At 44.3% G+C, this 14432-nt stretch overlaps 1 protein-coding gene across 1 annotated transcript in view; it reads right to left on the reverse strand.

The window, feature by feature from the left end:
* The window catches only part of RLBP1 (retinaldehyde binding protein 1), a 229136-nt gene that overhangs the window by 165428 nt on the left and 49276 nt on the right, over positions 1–14432 (reverse strand). Inside the window, exon 3 of the mRNA XM_078684097.1 lies at positions 5770–5898. Within this exon, the coding sequence (XP_078540223.1) occupies positions 5770–5898 (129 nt within the window). The remainder of the gene's footprint in view (positions 1–5769; positions 5899–14432) is intronic.

A 14432-nucleotide genomic window follows, 5' to 3' on the forward strand; every position in this document is an offset into this window, starting at 1 on the left:
TTCTTCTCTGTTAAAATAAATACAAAATAATGGAAGAAAAAGCTTAGGTCGACGTTTGGCTCTCTACTTTTTCATTGATGAGACCATCTTCAGGACTGAACAGTAATACAATAGTTGACCTCTTGTATCAAGCAGAAAACTGATTATTCAAAGTTATATGAAAGGGATGACTCCAATGGTCAGACGAGTTCAAATAGATCGTGAATCTTATTCTAGACGATAACCAAAGCCTGAGCCTATTTGTGTCGCTCTTCTAGGGCAGCGCTTTTAGCCTAATGATCTTAGTATCGAGTTGATGATGAGATTTCCTATTTTTAAATAGCGCAAGTGAACTGTAGACCTTCTGAGTAGTTGAAACTTCGTGGCCTGGAATAGAATTTGCATACAAATTGCTAATTATCACAACGCAGCCCTGACCTCACCGACGCCAGTGCTTCATTATCGCGGAGCCGATACCTGATGTGGGTGACCTCCAGAATACATCAACTCTGTACCGTCCTAAGGAACCGACGCCCTTACACCACTGCGATGTCACCTCCCGGCAACAATAAGGAACTGTTGCCTCACCTCCCAGACAACAGTAAAGAACCGACGCCTCAACTCCCCTGCATTGCAGTAAGGAACCGATGCCTCACCGTCCCTGTGGTCGTAAAGAACCAATGCCTCACGTGCCCTATGGTCGGAGAAAACCTACGCGGTCTGGTGCCAGCGATGCATCACGTCCCCGATATTGTGCACCTTCTTTGTTTTCATCGTTTGCCAAGGTACTATACTTGGCGGTCCATGCAACTCCGTTTCCGGCCTGCGCAAGGCACGGTCGGTGCCGCACGTTGGGCTTTTCATCTGTCACAATGTCATAATAGCTCCAGGTGGAGCTATTTGTTGCTGCAAGCTTTATATTTGTGAATAACGTATTTTTGATGATATCTTGAACATATGTATGGTGGATTTTTGTCGTTTGGCCTTGCTTTGTTTAGATAAAAAATTCCTATTTTTCTAAACTGGTGGGGTGTCCATTTGTAGTGTTTTCACTTTGTTAATGTATGTGTGATCAAATGCTTTACACACTGCCTCGGAGATAAGCCTGACTGCTCGTGCCACGCTACCCAGGGGGTGACATATGGTTGCCTCAGGGCATAACTACCTCACCCTGACTAGAAGCAAGGTCCCTCCTTGGACAAAGGTGCAAACCATTGCTAACTAGAGACCCCCATTTCTAATCCTTTACTTCCATAATGTGTTGTGAATGAGCTGCATGAATGGTGGAAGGATTTGTGAGTTAACTCCTTACTGCTGCTGGCAGATATTAGACATATGAGCAGCGTAAGTGAATGTGATGTTTACTTTATTTACTTATTTAGCAACAAGGCACATGACAGTTCTAAGATGGATGACTTACAAGGTCTGTTGGTAATAAATATTTTATTAAACACTATGGATTGCCTAAAGCAGATCAGTGATTCATGTTTTGAGCCAAGAAGCCGTTTTACGATGAAAAGACAGACTATTGTCCTTAGAGAATGCTACATTTATTTATTTTTATTTATTTATAAAGTTTTATATAGCGCGGACATGACCCACGGGGGTATCAGAGCGCTTTACAGTACCTGATTATCACAAGTTATACTTACAGTCGTGAATCGCATATATTACAATACAAGTGAGGTAGACATTGTTGTTTGATTAAAAGCAGAGGCAGAGTGTAGACAGAGTCTATGGGGTTGTCAGGGGGCTTTACAGGAAATAATTATCAAAAGTTATACAGACAATCGGGGATCGCATATAATACAATATAGGTGAGGTAGACATTGCTGTTTGAATACAAGCAAAGGCAGGTAGGCTTCTAGGAGTTATAGGTTTAGGATGACAATTTGTTCATGAGAAACATTTTCGTTTCCTTTTTGAAGGTGGTAAAGGAAGGGATTCTGCGTAAGTCTGGGGGAAGGTTGTTCCAGATCTTCGGTGCGATACCAGAGAAAGCTCTGCATCCAGTTCTCTTTTTGTGGAAGGATTGAGGTTATAGGAGAAGTGAGCTTGCGCTTCGCAATTGTCTGCCACCTCCCGACCGTTCTAGCTTTTGTGCTAAATAGGTGGGAGTGTTGCTGTGTAAGGCTTTGTGTGTCATGCAGGCGATCTTTAGTTGTATCCTCGACTCGTATGGTAGCCAGTTCAGAGCCTTAAGGGCCGGGGTGATGTGGTTATTTCTTTTTATTCCGGATACCAGCCTGGCCGCCGCATTAAGTGAAGCTCTGAGCGGTGCTAGTTTGTATTTAGGAAGACCGCAGAGAGTGGTGCTTCCGTAGTCCAGTCTTGGTAGTACTAGGGCTTGGACCGCCATTTTTAGATCAGACTGTGGGAGGAGGGTTTAAGTTTCCTTAAGATGCTCAGCTGAAAGTTGGCTCCTTTGGTGGTATTGTAGATTTGTTCCTGCATATTTAAATGTTTGTCGATGGTGATTCCCAGGGATTTTGCGGAGTCAATGATGTGAGGGGCACAATCAAAGGAAGTAAGATGCTTCAGCCATGAGTCTAAGTTGGGTGCATGATTGGGAGGGGAGATGAGGAGGAACTCAGTTTTTTTGGTGTGAAGCATGAAGTGGTTGCCATTGAGCCAACTTTGGGTATTATGAAGAATGGCGTTGAGGGAAATGAAGTCCTCTGGTGAGGAAATTTTCAAATAAAGTTGAGTGTCGTCCGCGTGTAGATGATACAAAATGTTTACAGAGCTAAGTGCATTAGCAAGGGGTTCCATGAGAAGATTAAAGAGGATAGGTGATAAAGCTGATCCCTGTGGGACACCTAGTGTGACCAAGGAAGGTTGAGAGAATGATTGCTTCAGCTTGATTCTTTAGGTTCTGTTGCTTAGGAAGGAGGTAAACCATTGTAAAACTGGACCGGTTAGGCCCATCCTTCGTTCCAGTATAGATAGTAGATTGTCGTGTTTAACCGCGTCGAAGGCGGAGGATAGGTCGAGAAGTATCAATAGGCATGATTCATTGTAATCCAGCATTTTTAGGATGTCATCCATTATGTGTGTGAGGGCTGATTCAGTACTGTGACCTTGACGGAAACCGGATTGGTGATTATCTAGGAGGTTAAAATTCTCGATGTGGTGGCAGAGTTGAATTTGTACACATTTTTCTATTAACTTTGCCAGCGTGGGGATGCTGGATATAGGTCGATAGTTGTTGAGGTCTGTGGGGAGGGAGTTGGCTTTCTTTAGTATGGGTGTGACCTGCCCTATTTTCAGACAGTCCGGTATGGACCCTTGCCTAAGAGAGTCGTTGACAATTTTTGCCCATAGAGGTAGAATGGAGGACTTTACCATTTTGAATACAGATGGGGGTAAGGGATCGGAGAAATGGTTGGTAGGGTTGATTGCTAGCAGGGTGCTATAGATTTCTTGTTCAGTGATGGGCGAGAATGAGTGCCAGTTGGCATTGTTCTTTGGTACTCCGGTCGGCAGGTAGAAAAGGTCTTTGATCTGTGAGTAGAGAATTTTTTCTTGGTCAGTAGATAGTTGTGGTTCTTTCTTGGATTGAATGTCGTTTTCTATGGTTCTAGTCTTTTCTAGGAAGAATTTGGCCAGCTCGTCGCAGTTGGGGGTAGCCGGGTTGTTGAGCTCCACTACATTTGCAGAGTTGTGCGATTGTTGTTTTACGATTTCAAATAACTTTTTAGGACGGTTTATGGCTTGGTTCAGCTGAGTTTTGAAGAAGTCTGCTTTAGCTTTTATGATTTTTCTGTTGTACGTGTTTCTCAGTGCCCTAAGTTGGTGTAGATGATCAGGGGAAGGTGTTGCTTTCCATGCTCGCTCAGCTAGCCTTAATTTGCGTCGGTCTGAGTTAAGATTCTCATTGAACCATGGTTTGGAGATTTTGGTGGAGAAATTTTTTTCTTGAAGGGGCGCTCTGGTGTCCAGAATTTCAAGCATAGTGGCGTTGTAGAAATCCGTGAGATCTTGGACGTCGGCCATATCTGCTGATGGTTTCAGGGCGGAATTGCATTGGGACATCAGGGCAGTAGCATCGATATTCCTTATATTCCTTTTCCATTGTTTAGATTTTGTAGGTTGGTTTCCTTTTGGCGTTACCTCGCTGTTGATGGAGAAGAGGATATTGTAATGATCAGTCCAGTCACATGGGGAGATGGATTCTAGCGATATGATGTTTCTCTTAGCTATGATGAGGTCTAAAATCTCCCCCTTGTTATGGGTTGGGCTGTCACAAAATTGCGATAATTCCTGGTCTGCCAGAAAGGATTTGAGGCTAAATTGGCTACATAAAGGTAGCCAATAAATGTAGCCAATACTCCTTAAAAGAAGGAGACATGGTTGTTGGATTATAGTGATAAAATCAAGCTAATGAAAGAACCTTAAAGCTGTAAGGCGGGAAGTAGTTTTGTGATATGGAGGTCGTTTTGCAAATGATTACATTCAAGGGATGGGAACAGATTTTGGTAATGCTAATGAAACACGGGTATAACAAGGTTGCAAATGTTCTCTGTGTTACACATTTATCATGTGAAAGGTCGTCACAAGAACCATACATGTCCCTGCAATATGGAGATGTATAACTGCAGTGGTCCCACATGGAAGGTGTCTGGAGTACAGCCATGTTTTTGCCCTTGTTATCGATCATGTATTTAATAAATTCAGAATCAGCGGTCAACTGAATATAGCCGGTGCCTAACTGAATGATTTCTGCCTTTCTTTTTCTGCTATGAGTTTCCCTAATATTAGCATCAATGCATCTTTTTAATGACGTAAAGAATGGGACGACATAAAACAAATTGTAGCTCATATTGGGCACCTTCAGGCTAAAAATGCATCCCCCACGAATTCTTCCTGCCCTGTGGAAATGTCAGTGGTTTTAAGTAGGCTCTTATACCACAGGATAGTGCAAGAGTCATTTTCAGTTAGGTACATGATAATAGTGGCTGGTGGGCATGTTGCTAGTGGCACAAAAATAGCCTTGTAATATTTTAATTAGAATGCATCCTTTTGATTTCGTTGTTTATTTTGCATTTTAAACTGGTCGTGCACACAACAATAAGAAATGACCATCAGTTAATATTAAAGTCAGGCTAATGGAGGACACGCTTGATGCACGCCAACATACGTTTACCGCATCATAGGTCAGAATATTAACATCTTGTCAAAATTGGATGGTTTAGAAGTTGCACAGCAGCTATGCATTGCTTACAGTAAATCAAATGAAACAAAAATGTGCCACCCCAATTAATTTGCTACTGCTCCGGGTGCACGGATGGCCCGCGCTGCATTCCAGCAGTTGAGCTGGCTTACCAGCACAAACACAACTGACCAGACTATAGAAAGAGAAATACTGTAGTGAACCTGAACCCAATGGTTAGTAACATAGAAGTAGGACATTCACATAAAATTCACAATACCAGAAATGCTCGCACTAACTGAAACGTAGGGACTTTGGAAGTGTTAATAGATTTGGGAATTATCTGGGTACTTTTGTGCTCCTTTCCGCAAAGTTGTTTTCGTGTTTCCTAGTTCCTTGTCTTCATATAGTCCTTGAGAATCAGCACTTACAACAATCATTCTTTCTTGTCTGGAAGCTACAATTGTGAAAGCATGCATAATAGAATCTAATGGCTTCAAATGCTCTGCCCGCCCCGCAGGTGGTTACAATATTTTCCATGAATTTGCATACTTGTCAGTAAAACGTTAGGATTGAGTCCACCTGCAATAAACTAAATGAACACCATTCAAGGTACTAGGTTTAAGGCTTTGTTTTACCTTTTGAACAGTGTGTGGAGGGAGTTTCTCACATTTTCCAAAGACCGGACCATGATCCTTTGTGGTTAGTCTTTCCAACTTGGTGCGAAGAGCCTGTTCCTCCTCAGAAATGACACGAAAGGTTCCAGTCTGAAAAAAGAGTCAGATAATACGTTCTTTATTGGTTTACACGTGATAGCATCTGCGAGTACCAAGTATTATTATTATTAATCACTACCTTAAGAACAAACAATCTTTATCGCCTAATAAAGCAACCGCGGCCCGTGGAGGGAGTTTGGTGGGGCAGGGAGGCGGGGGGGGGGGGAACAGGGGGGGGACAGGGGGGGGCAAGGTGGACAGTGGTAAACACGGAATATGGACAATTGCAGGTAAGTAAACAATGTAAAAAATAAAACGAATTTCGTAGCGCGCTGCATCACATTTTGCGATGCATGGTGCGCTACGAAATTCGTTTTATTTATTAAATTGTTTACTTACCTTCAATTATCCATATTCTGTTGTTTACCACTGTTCACCCTGCCCCTCCCCCGCACCGCCTCCCTGCCCCACCGAACTCCCTCCACGGGCCGCGGCTTATAATAAGAATGGCTAATTAATTATGAAGCGTGCCCAAGCCTATGGCTGATATTCCCAAAGTCCTGTCTTTCTTGGATGGTTTATGCAGATGCAGGTGTTATTTTTTGTGTATTTGTAAAGGCACTATCACCTGCAAGGTTTATTCAGGCACTGAGCAGGTGTATGCCTACCCCGCCTATGGTAGGTTGGTTAATCGAAAATCAAGTATTCAGCTTCTTGTAGAATTCAAGAAGAGGAGGCTCTGATGAGGAGTGAGACGTTGTTTAACACGTTATGAGCAATTTAAGCCAACACTCGTCCTCCTGATCTGGTTCTGTGTATGTATGAGATATTTCAAAATAAATAAATGTGCAATGCAAGTAGAAGTCCTGCAGAGGGGAGGTGCCTGGGTGGTTGGTGGAAGGAGATGCGACTGTTCAGGTAGTTGGGGCCAGAGTTGTGTAGTTCCTTGAATGTGTGTGAGAGTCTAAATTGAGCATGTTTGTGTATCAGGAGCCAGTGTAGTTCCCTGAGGTGTTCCCTTCTCTGACCCCTTTAGCCCTTTCATACAGCGCCCTTCCATTAGTGTGCCCCCCCCAAGAATATAATCCTGACATCTCTTTTGGTTCTGATAAATTATATTCAGCAAGGTTGCAAGACATGCTAAACGATGCAGTTCTGTTTTGTTCATATGTTGAGGTAGGGGTATGAAACTTGCTTCTTTTGAAAACTTCAGTAAAACTGTGGAGCCGATTACAATGTTGGGGGCAAAGTCTCCGCCTGACAGTGGAAATTTCCTAGACCGCGTCTGAACACTTCTGATCGACTCAGTTGGTTTACATTCCGACCGTTTACGATGTTTGCGGTCAAAAGTAAACCCTGAAGTCGTTCCGAATCAGTTTTGATTGGCTCTCGGAGTATCCCTGTCTGGCAGAACCGCGTTGTGCACCTCTAGAGACATTGTTTCCGACCAGCCGATTACAAAGTCGATTTACAACAGCCTTTCAGAGTCGGCCTGTCCAACAGGAAAAGGCTGTCGGAAAGTGACTTTAGGGGCCTCTAGCAGGGCCCCCTTCATCCTGCGGTCTCCTGTTGGGGCCCGAGGGGGTACCTAAGGGACCCCTTGTAAAACCCTGCACTGTGTGACAGACACAATGGGGTGTCTGTGTCAGGGTGCAGGGTTTTCTGCACACACCCCATTTCCCCATAGGAGCCCATGTTAAGGCCGGTTTTCAGTCAGAACACGACCTCCCATAGAAAACGTTGGGACTCCGACCGAACACTGTTCGATCGCATTGTAATCGGTCGTGCAGAACTGCCAACTGCGAGTCGGTTGGTTCCCAAATCTGAAACGTGTTGGGCAGAAAGTTTCTTCCTGACATCGTGATGAGCCCCTATATTTTTATTGGATAAAAAAATCATTCTCTTTCTTGTGAAAGCGTTTTCCTCACGTTTGTGCTCCTGATATGGAAACCTTTCTGGAAACTATCCATAAATATGCTGTTTGTTGGAAGGAAAACCAATAGTTCACAAGTAATCTTTGTACTGTGATGTAGCCTGATCGGCACAGTAAAACATCTGCACTTGCCTAAGCTGCATTACAAAGCGTACAGTGATGAACTACAAAGCATACAGTGTGTGCTGCATGCACTCTGTGCTTCATACTACTACATTGCACTGCTGCACAGTACAGCCTCAGAATGGTATTCACACAATCTGTGCTACAGGATAGGGGGTTATTTAGAGTTTGGCAGATGTGAGACATCTACCAAATATTGGCAAGTATCTTACCCTCCCTAGTTAGAAAGTGTACATTGGGATCCACTCTAAATATGTATGCCTATATACTCTAAGAAGGGCAGAAGGACATTTGCCAAACTCTAAATAAGCCCCTCAGTTTTGCGGCGCTTCACACTGACCTATCTGACTGGTGAAGATGCTGTTCTGTGATATTTGACTTTTCACAAAACATAATAGTTGCTAGTACGAACTGTTATCTGGAGCCAGCAATTGTCCTGTTCTAGCAGTTCAAAAGGGGTAAGTTTAAACATTAAAGGAAGACAAAGACTTGTATAGGTGGTTCCTTCTTTCATCAAGGGGTCAAAAGACAATTATAGCAGCATGTATTATGTTTCTTAAGAGTGATTTAGCCATGAATACTGCACTTAATGCCTGAGGCTTGAGCCGGGCGGTTACTCGTTTGTCCTGTTACCGGATTTTTATTACTTGTGAGCACTTGCCCTATGTGTCCTCTGCCCCCCAGCACCAGCGTGCCGATTTAGCGCGACGCTTGTTGCCTCACCGATTTTAGGATGAAGGCATCATTTCAATTGTGTCTTTTAAAAAACAATTTGCACTTACTAAATTCAGCGCTGCCTCCCCCCAGAGTGTCCGGCCGATATTAGGGCTGGTCTACCTGGGACTCGGGCGGAGTGACAGCGGCGGCCATCTTGGGTAGGGTTTCCCTTCCTTGGGGACTGAGTCACCAGTATAAAAACAAGTAGATCGCCCTATTCGCGAGAATACTGCACTTAACGCCTGAGGCTTGAGCCGGGCGGTTACTCGTTTGTCCTGTTACCGGATTTTTATTACTTGTGAGCACTTGCCCTGTGTGTCCTCTCCCCCCAGCACCAATGCGCCGATTTAGCGCGACGCTTGTTGCCCCACCGATTTTAGGGTGAAGGCATCATTTTAATTGTGTCTTTTAAAAAACAATTTGCACTTACTAAATTCAGCGCTGCCTCCCCCCAGAGTGTCCGGCCGATATTAGGGCTGGTCTACCTGGGACTCGGGCGGAGTGACAGCAGCGGCCATCTTGGGTAGGGCTTCCCTCCCTTGGGGACTGAGTCACCAGTATAAAAACAAGTAGATCGCCCTATTCGCGAGAATACTGCACTTAACGCCTGAGGCTTGAGCCGGGCGGTTACTCGTTTGTCCTGTTACCGGATTTTTATTACTTGTGAGCACTTGCCCTGTGTGTCCTCTCCCCCCAGCACCAGCGCGCCGATTTAGCGTGACGCTTGTTGCCTCACCGATTTTAGGGTGAAGGCATCATTTCAATTGTGTCTTTTAAAAAACAATTTGCACTTACTAAATTCAGCGCTGCCTCCCCCCAGAGTGTCCAGCCGATATCAGGGCTGGTCTACCTGGGACTCGGGCGGAGTGACAGCGGCAACCATCTTGGGTAGGGCTTCCCTCCCTTGGGGACTGAGTCACCAGTATAAAAACAAACGGCTATGGCTCCGCGCAGCGGACGCGTTCAGCGGGCGCGCCGTGTTCGCGCCGGAGTCAAGCCAGAGTCCAGCCCATCTGCGCCTGTCCGCGGCAGACCGGGGCGCGGGGCGAGTCCATCTGACAGGCTGGTACCACGTAGGCTCAATCTACCCTATCCTCAACAGGAGTTATTGCTACTGCGCCCAAGTGTGACAACTAGCTGTGCCCACTCTTTTCAAGCTGACTTACTACCCCTGGTATGCGGCACATGTAAGCAGAACCTCCCACCTCCTAGGAAGATTATACACGATATACCTAAAGCTAATATGATATTATTAAATTGTAGGTCGTTGAAAAAACATAAACTTGAAATACACGATCTATTAGTTACTAAGAGCCCTGATGTGCTTTTTCTCACCGAGACGTGGATGGACGAAGACTCGTCTCCCGAAGCGCTTGAGGCAACTCCTCCCGGGTACTGTTTACTTCGTCTAGACAGACATAAACAAAGAGGGGGGGGTTAGCCCTCATTTATAAATCTGAGCTAGAGTGCACCTTAGTGAAGGCTACATTACCCAATAGCGAAAGTGGCTTATTCACTATTAAAATAGGGCCGAGAAATGTCATTCATGGGCTGTTGGTGTACCGGCCGCCTGGGGCGGCGGGACAGTTTGGCAACCAGCTTCTAGAGTACATTACCCAACCGGCTCTTCGATACAAAAAATTCATTACTTTAGGCGATCTAAATCTCCATTTTGATGACACGGAGTGCAGGGAGGCACAGGATGTGGCTGCTGCATTAACATCTCTGGGCCTCAACCTTAAATCCACTGCCCCATCTCATCAACATGGCCATCTCCTGGACCCCATTTTTGCTAACTGGGAGGGCATTAATGTCTCTACTCCTGTTAGAATAATTTGGTCAGATCATTTTATCATCCCATTCACAGTAGAAAAAACCTTTCTAGAAAATAAACTTTTAAAACCCCCTCTCTTGAAACGGAGAAAATGGAAGAATTTTAACCAAGAAGTTTTAGATGTGCACTTCAAAAAAATCCCCCTCCCCAAAGCAACTCTTTGGAGGAAGCTTGGAATAAGTATGAAATATGGGTGACCACTGCACTCGACGAGATAGCTCCGTGGACATCCAAGCCCCCTGTTAGGCAATCGAAAACCGCCCCCTGGTTCTCGGAAACACTCAAACACGCCAGAACCAGATGTAAAAACTTAGAGCGGAGGTGGAGAATACAGTACAATACTGAGGATAAACTCCACTACAAAAGAGAACTTAACAAATATAAGAAATTGTTGAGAGTAGAAAAAAGCTGCCACCTCAAAAACAGAATTGACTCAGCTAACAACCCCACCAGAGAACTTTTTACTATCTATAGAGAGCTTACTGTCCCTACCAGGCTGGACGCCCAAGATACCTACTCGAAAGAACTGTGCGACTCTATTGCAGACTTTTTTATAGGCAAGATTGATAAGATCCACGCCACCTTTACGATGGATGAGATCCACCCGTTTAAACATGCAGAAGCTAAAAACATCCACACGGCGACTCCCCGTCTCTCCTGTTTTGTCACACCTGAGAGGCAAGATTTAGTAAGCATTGCCAACAGCATTCAATCTGGCTCACCCAGCGATGTCTGTCCCCCGGCTCGCTTTAAAGGAGTTTTGGAGACCACAATAATAGATCAGATTAGTCTTATTGTGACGCTCTCCTTCCAAGAATGTCAGGTATTGGATGCGTGGAAAACTGCTCAGGTAATCCCCCTTAAAAAGAAACCCAACATCCACATCTCTCAGTTCCAGAACCTGCGCCCCATCTCCCTCCTCCCCTTCTGCGCTAAGATCGTGGAAAAGGTGGTGAATAAGCAGCTCATGAGTTACTTGGAGGAACACTCCCTCTTGCATCCCACTCAATCGGGCTTCAGAGCAGGACACTCCACAGAATCAGCCCTACTCTTTTCCACCGAGGGCCTAAGGAGCATAGAGGATGATGGAGAGACAGCAGCGTTGGTTTTATTAGATCTTAGTGCAGCTTTTGACACCGTGCTGCACTCAACGCTGCTGTCCCGGCTGTCTGACATGGGAGTGAAGGGCCGGGCCCTAGCCTGGATAGAGTCCTTCTTGACCAACAGGAGCTTCCAGATGCACTGCCCCCCCTTTAAATCTTCTCGAAGAAACGTAAGCCATGGGGTTCCGCAGGGCTCGAGTCTGAGCCCTACTTTGTTTAATGTCTATATGGCACCCCTGGCCCGTATAGTTGAGACTTTTGGGGTGGGCATTGTCAGTTACGCCGATGACACACAATTGCTGCTTAAGCTCACGCCCAACCATAGAGAAGACGCCACCAACTTCTCGAACTGCCTTTCATCGGTAGCAGCCTGGATGAACTGCAACTGTCTACGCCTTAATGGCGATAAAACCGAGTTGCTAGTAGTAGGGAAATCAGCTTCAGCATGGTCGCATATGTGGTGGCCTATGGAACTGGGAAGTCCCCCTTGTCATGTGGAGTCGGTGCGTAATTTGGGCATAACCCTGGACTCTGATCTCTCCTATAAAGCCCATGTTAACAAAGTAACAGCCAGGTGCTTCAGTATACTGAAGGCTCTCCGGAAGGTCCTAGACCTCCTACCCATCGACTCTAGAAAGACTATAGTTCATGCCCTGGTAACCCCCCACCTTGACTACGGTAATGCCCTGCTTTTAGGTTTGAACCAAAAAGGATTACACCAACTCCAGTGCGCTCAGAATGCCGCAGCTCGCCTTGTACTTAAACTACCCCGCAGAGCATCAGGGAAATCCGCTCTGTTCAAACTTCACTGGCTACCTGTAAAAGAGTGTATTAAATTTAAGTCCCTCTGCTTCGCCCATCGTATCGCTCAGGGCAAAGGCCCGGCTTATCTTCAAAACCTTCTTACGATACATCGCCCCATTAGAGACCTGAGATCTGCCGGCACGATGAGGTTTAAACTTCCTAAAATCACCAGAGCCAGGATGGGCGGACGCTCGTTCAGATTTCTAGCTGCCAAATGCTGGAACGAACTTCCGCTCGTCCCTCTGAGAATATGTTCAGGAGAAAACTTAAAACTTTTCTCTTTCCCCGGGCATAACCTTTGTTCCGTTTCTGTTCCCTTCTGATCCACCCCTGTTTCGTCCTCTAAGTTACTTTGCAGTATTCAGCGCGGGGACACACTGTTTTTGGGTAACCAGGCGCTTTATAAATGGTTTTATTATTATTATTATTATTATTTATGACAGGGAATTCAAAGTAAAAGACTTGTGTCCAACTACTGAGAAAGTGTGAAGTTTCCTGGCCTCTTATTCCACCAATTCCAATATACATATATTTTAATTTCAAGGTATCAGTCGAGTGTCTGACTTCCAGACCAAAACACATGTAAGAAGCAATGGTATCTTCATGTCAAGTTTGTGTGAATGGCTGTGTAGATGGGGAAGTAGGTGAATGCGTGTCTGTCAATGATATGAAGAATCGTTAGAGAGAGCATGGTTGAATTGGTAGGTGATTTAAAGCAAGGATGAAGGGATGGGTGGGTGAGTGAGCAATGAATGGATGATGACTGATTGCTTGACTTAATGAATACATGGAATTTGTTACAAATACTTGCTTAGCCTGGAGTGTGTCATACCATCAACAAGCTTAACTTGCGTGCAACTGGTACTGCATGTCCATGGATACCCGTAATATGACAAGAATTACTACCATGATCACAGATGTTGGAACCACCAGGCGAGGGATGCCAAAGCCAGTATTGTGCCAAGTGTGGGCACTAACATGCCAAGGATGGCCAGAATATGTAAAAGAAATACCAGCATCATGCCATTGTTTTTAGTATGTAAATGTGTAACATTGGTTCCAAGGAGAACAACACGGTATTGTTACAAAGGTTTTTCAGAGTAATCAATCAATAGTGGTTAGCGAAAAGGACTGAAAAGGGATCAATCAGTAGTAATGAACAAAACAATAAAAAACACTTAATAGTTGCATTCAAGTGTGTTATATTTATGATGCTTCAAAAGGTGTATTTGTGCTCAAGTGATCACACAGTGACTATCAAACGGTACACAATGGCGAGTGAGGGAAAACAAACAACATTGGAACATCTCAGTAATCAGTAGGAAATGCACTAATGCAACTCTCAATGATGTGGACTAATCATCTTTTCCAATTATCAGAAGCATTGATGGGGTTTTACTTTTGACCCAAATAATTGAATGGGTTATCATAAGGACATAGGTAGTTTAATTGAGGGAGAGCATATATTAGTCCTGATAATTATTAATGTAATGCGAACATTCAACAAAAGGCCTGTAAAAAGTAGGGCCCGTGTGAACAGGGGTACAGATGACCACCTGTAAGCGCCAGAGTCAGTGTCTGGTTGGAATCCTCTCAGTCGGAGTGATGTATCAATCAAAAAAGTATGTTTATTTAGACCATAGGTCTTTAAACAGCATAAAACACAATAAAACACAACATTCGTTTAAAATTATAAAAGAGCCATCCTTAAATAAAAAGCGAACAATTATTACAAGTTCATGATCTCCTTCTATCATAATAACCTATTTTCCTAACATCAGCCTTAATTTTAAGACGATTTCATACCTAATTTATGAACGCAATTTAAAATACGTATATGATCCAAGCATTTTACATTTCTATTTCAAACATTTAAAATTACGCAGTTTAAAATTTCATTTTTATCAATGCACGGTCAACTCCTCCATTCCCTAATCCATAAATAACCTTTTAACAGCCTGGATACATTTTGCCACGGCTATTGCAATATCAAGATACTGCATGTCCATAAGGAGCTCAGGGGCATATTACCAAGGGCAAGTATCGCCGCTTTCTCGGCGAATTGTGCCGA

Source organism: Lissotriton helveticus, chromosome 3_1, assembly GCF_964261635.1.
Source record: "Lissotriton helveticus chromosome 3_1, aLisHel1.1, whole genome shotgun sequence".
Taxonomy (NCBI): domain Eukaryota; kingdom Metazoa; phylum Chordata; class Amphibia; order Caudata; family Salamandridae; genus Lissotriton; species Lissotriton helveticus.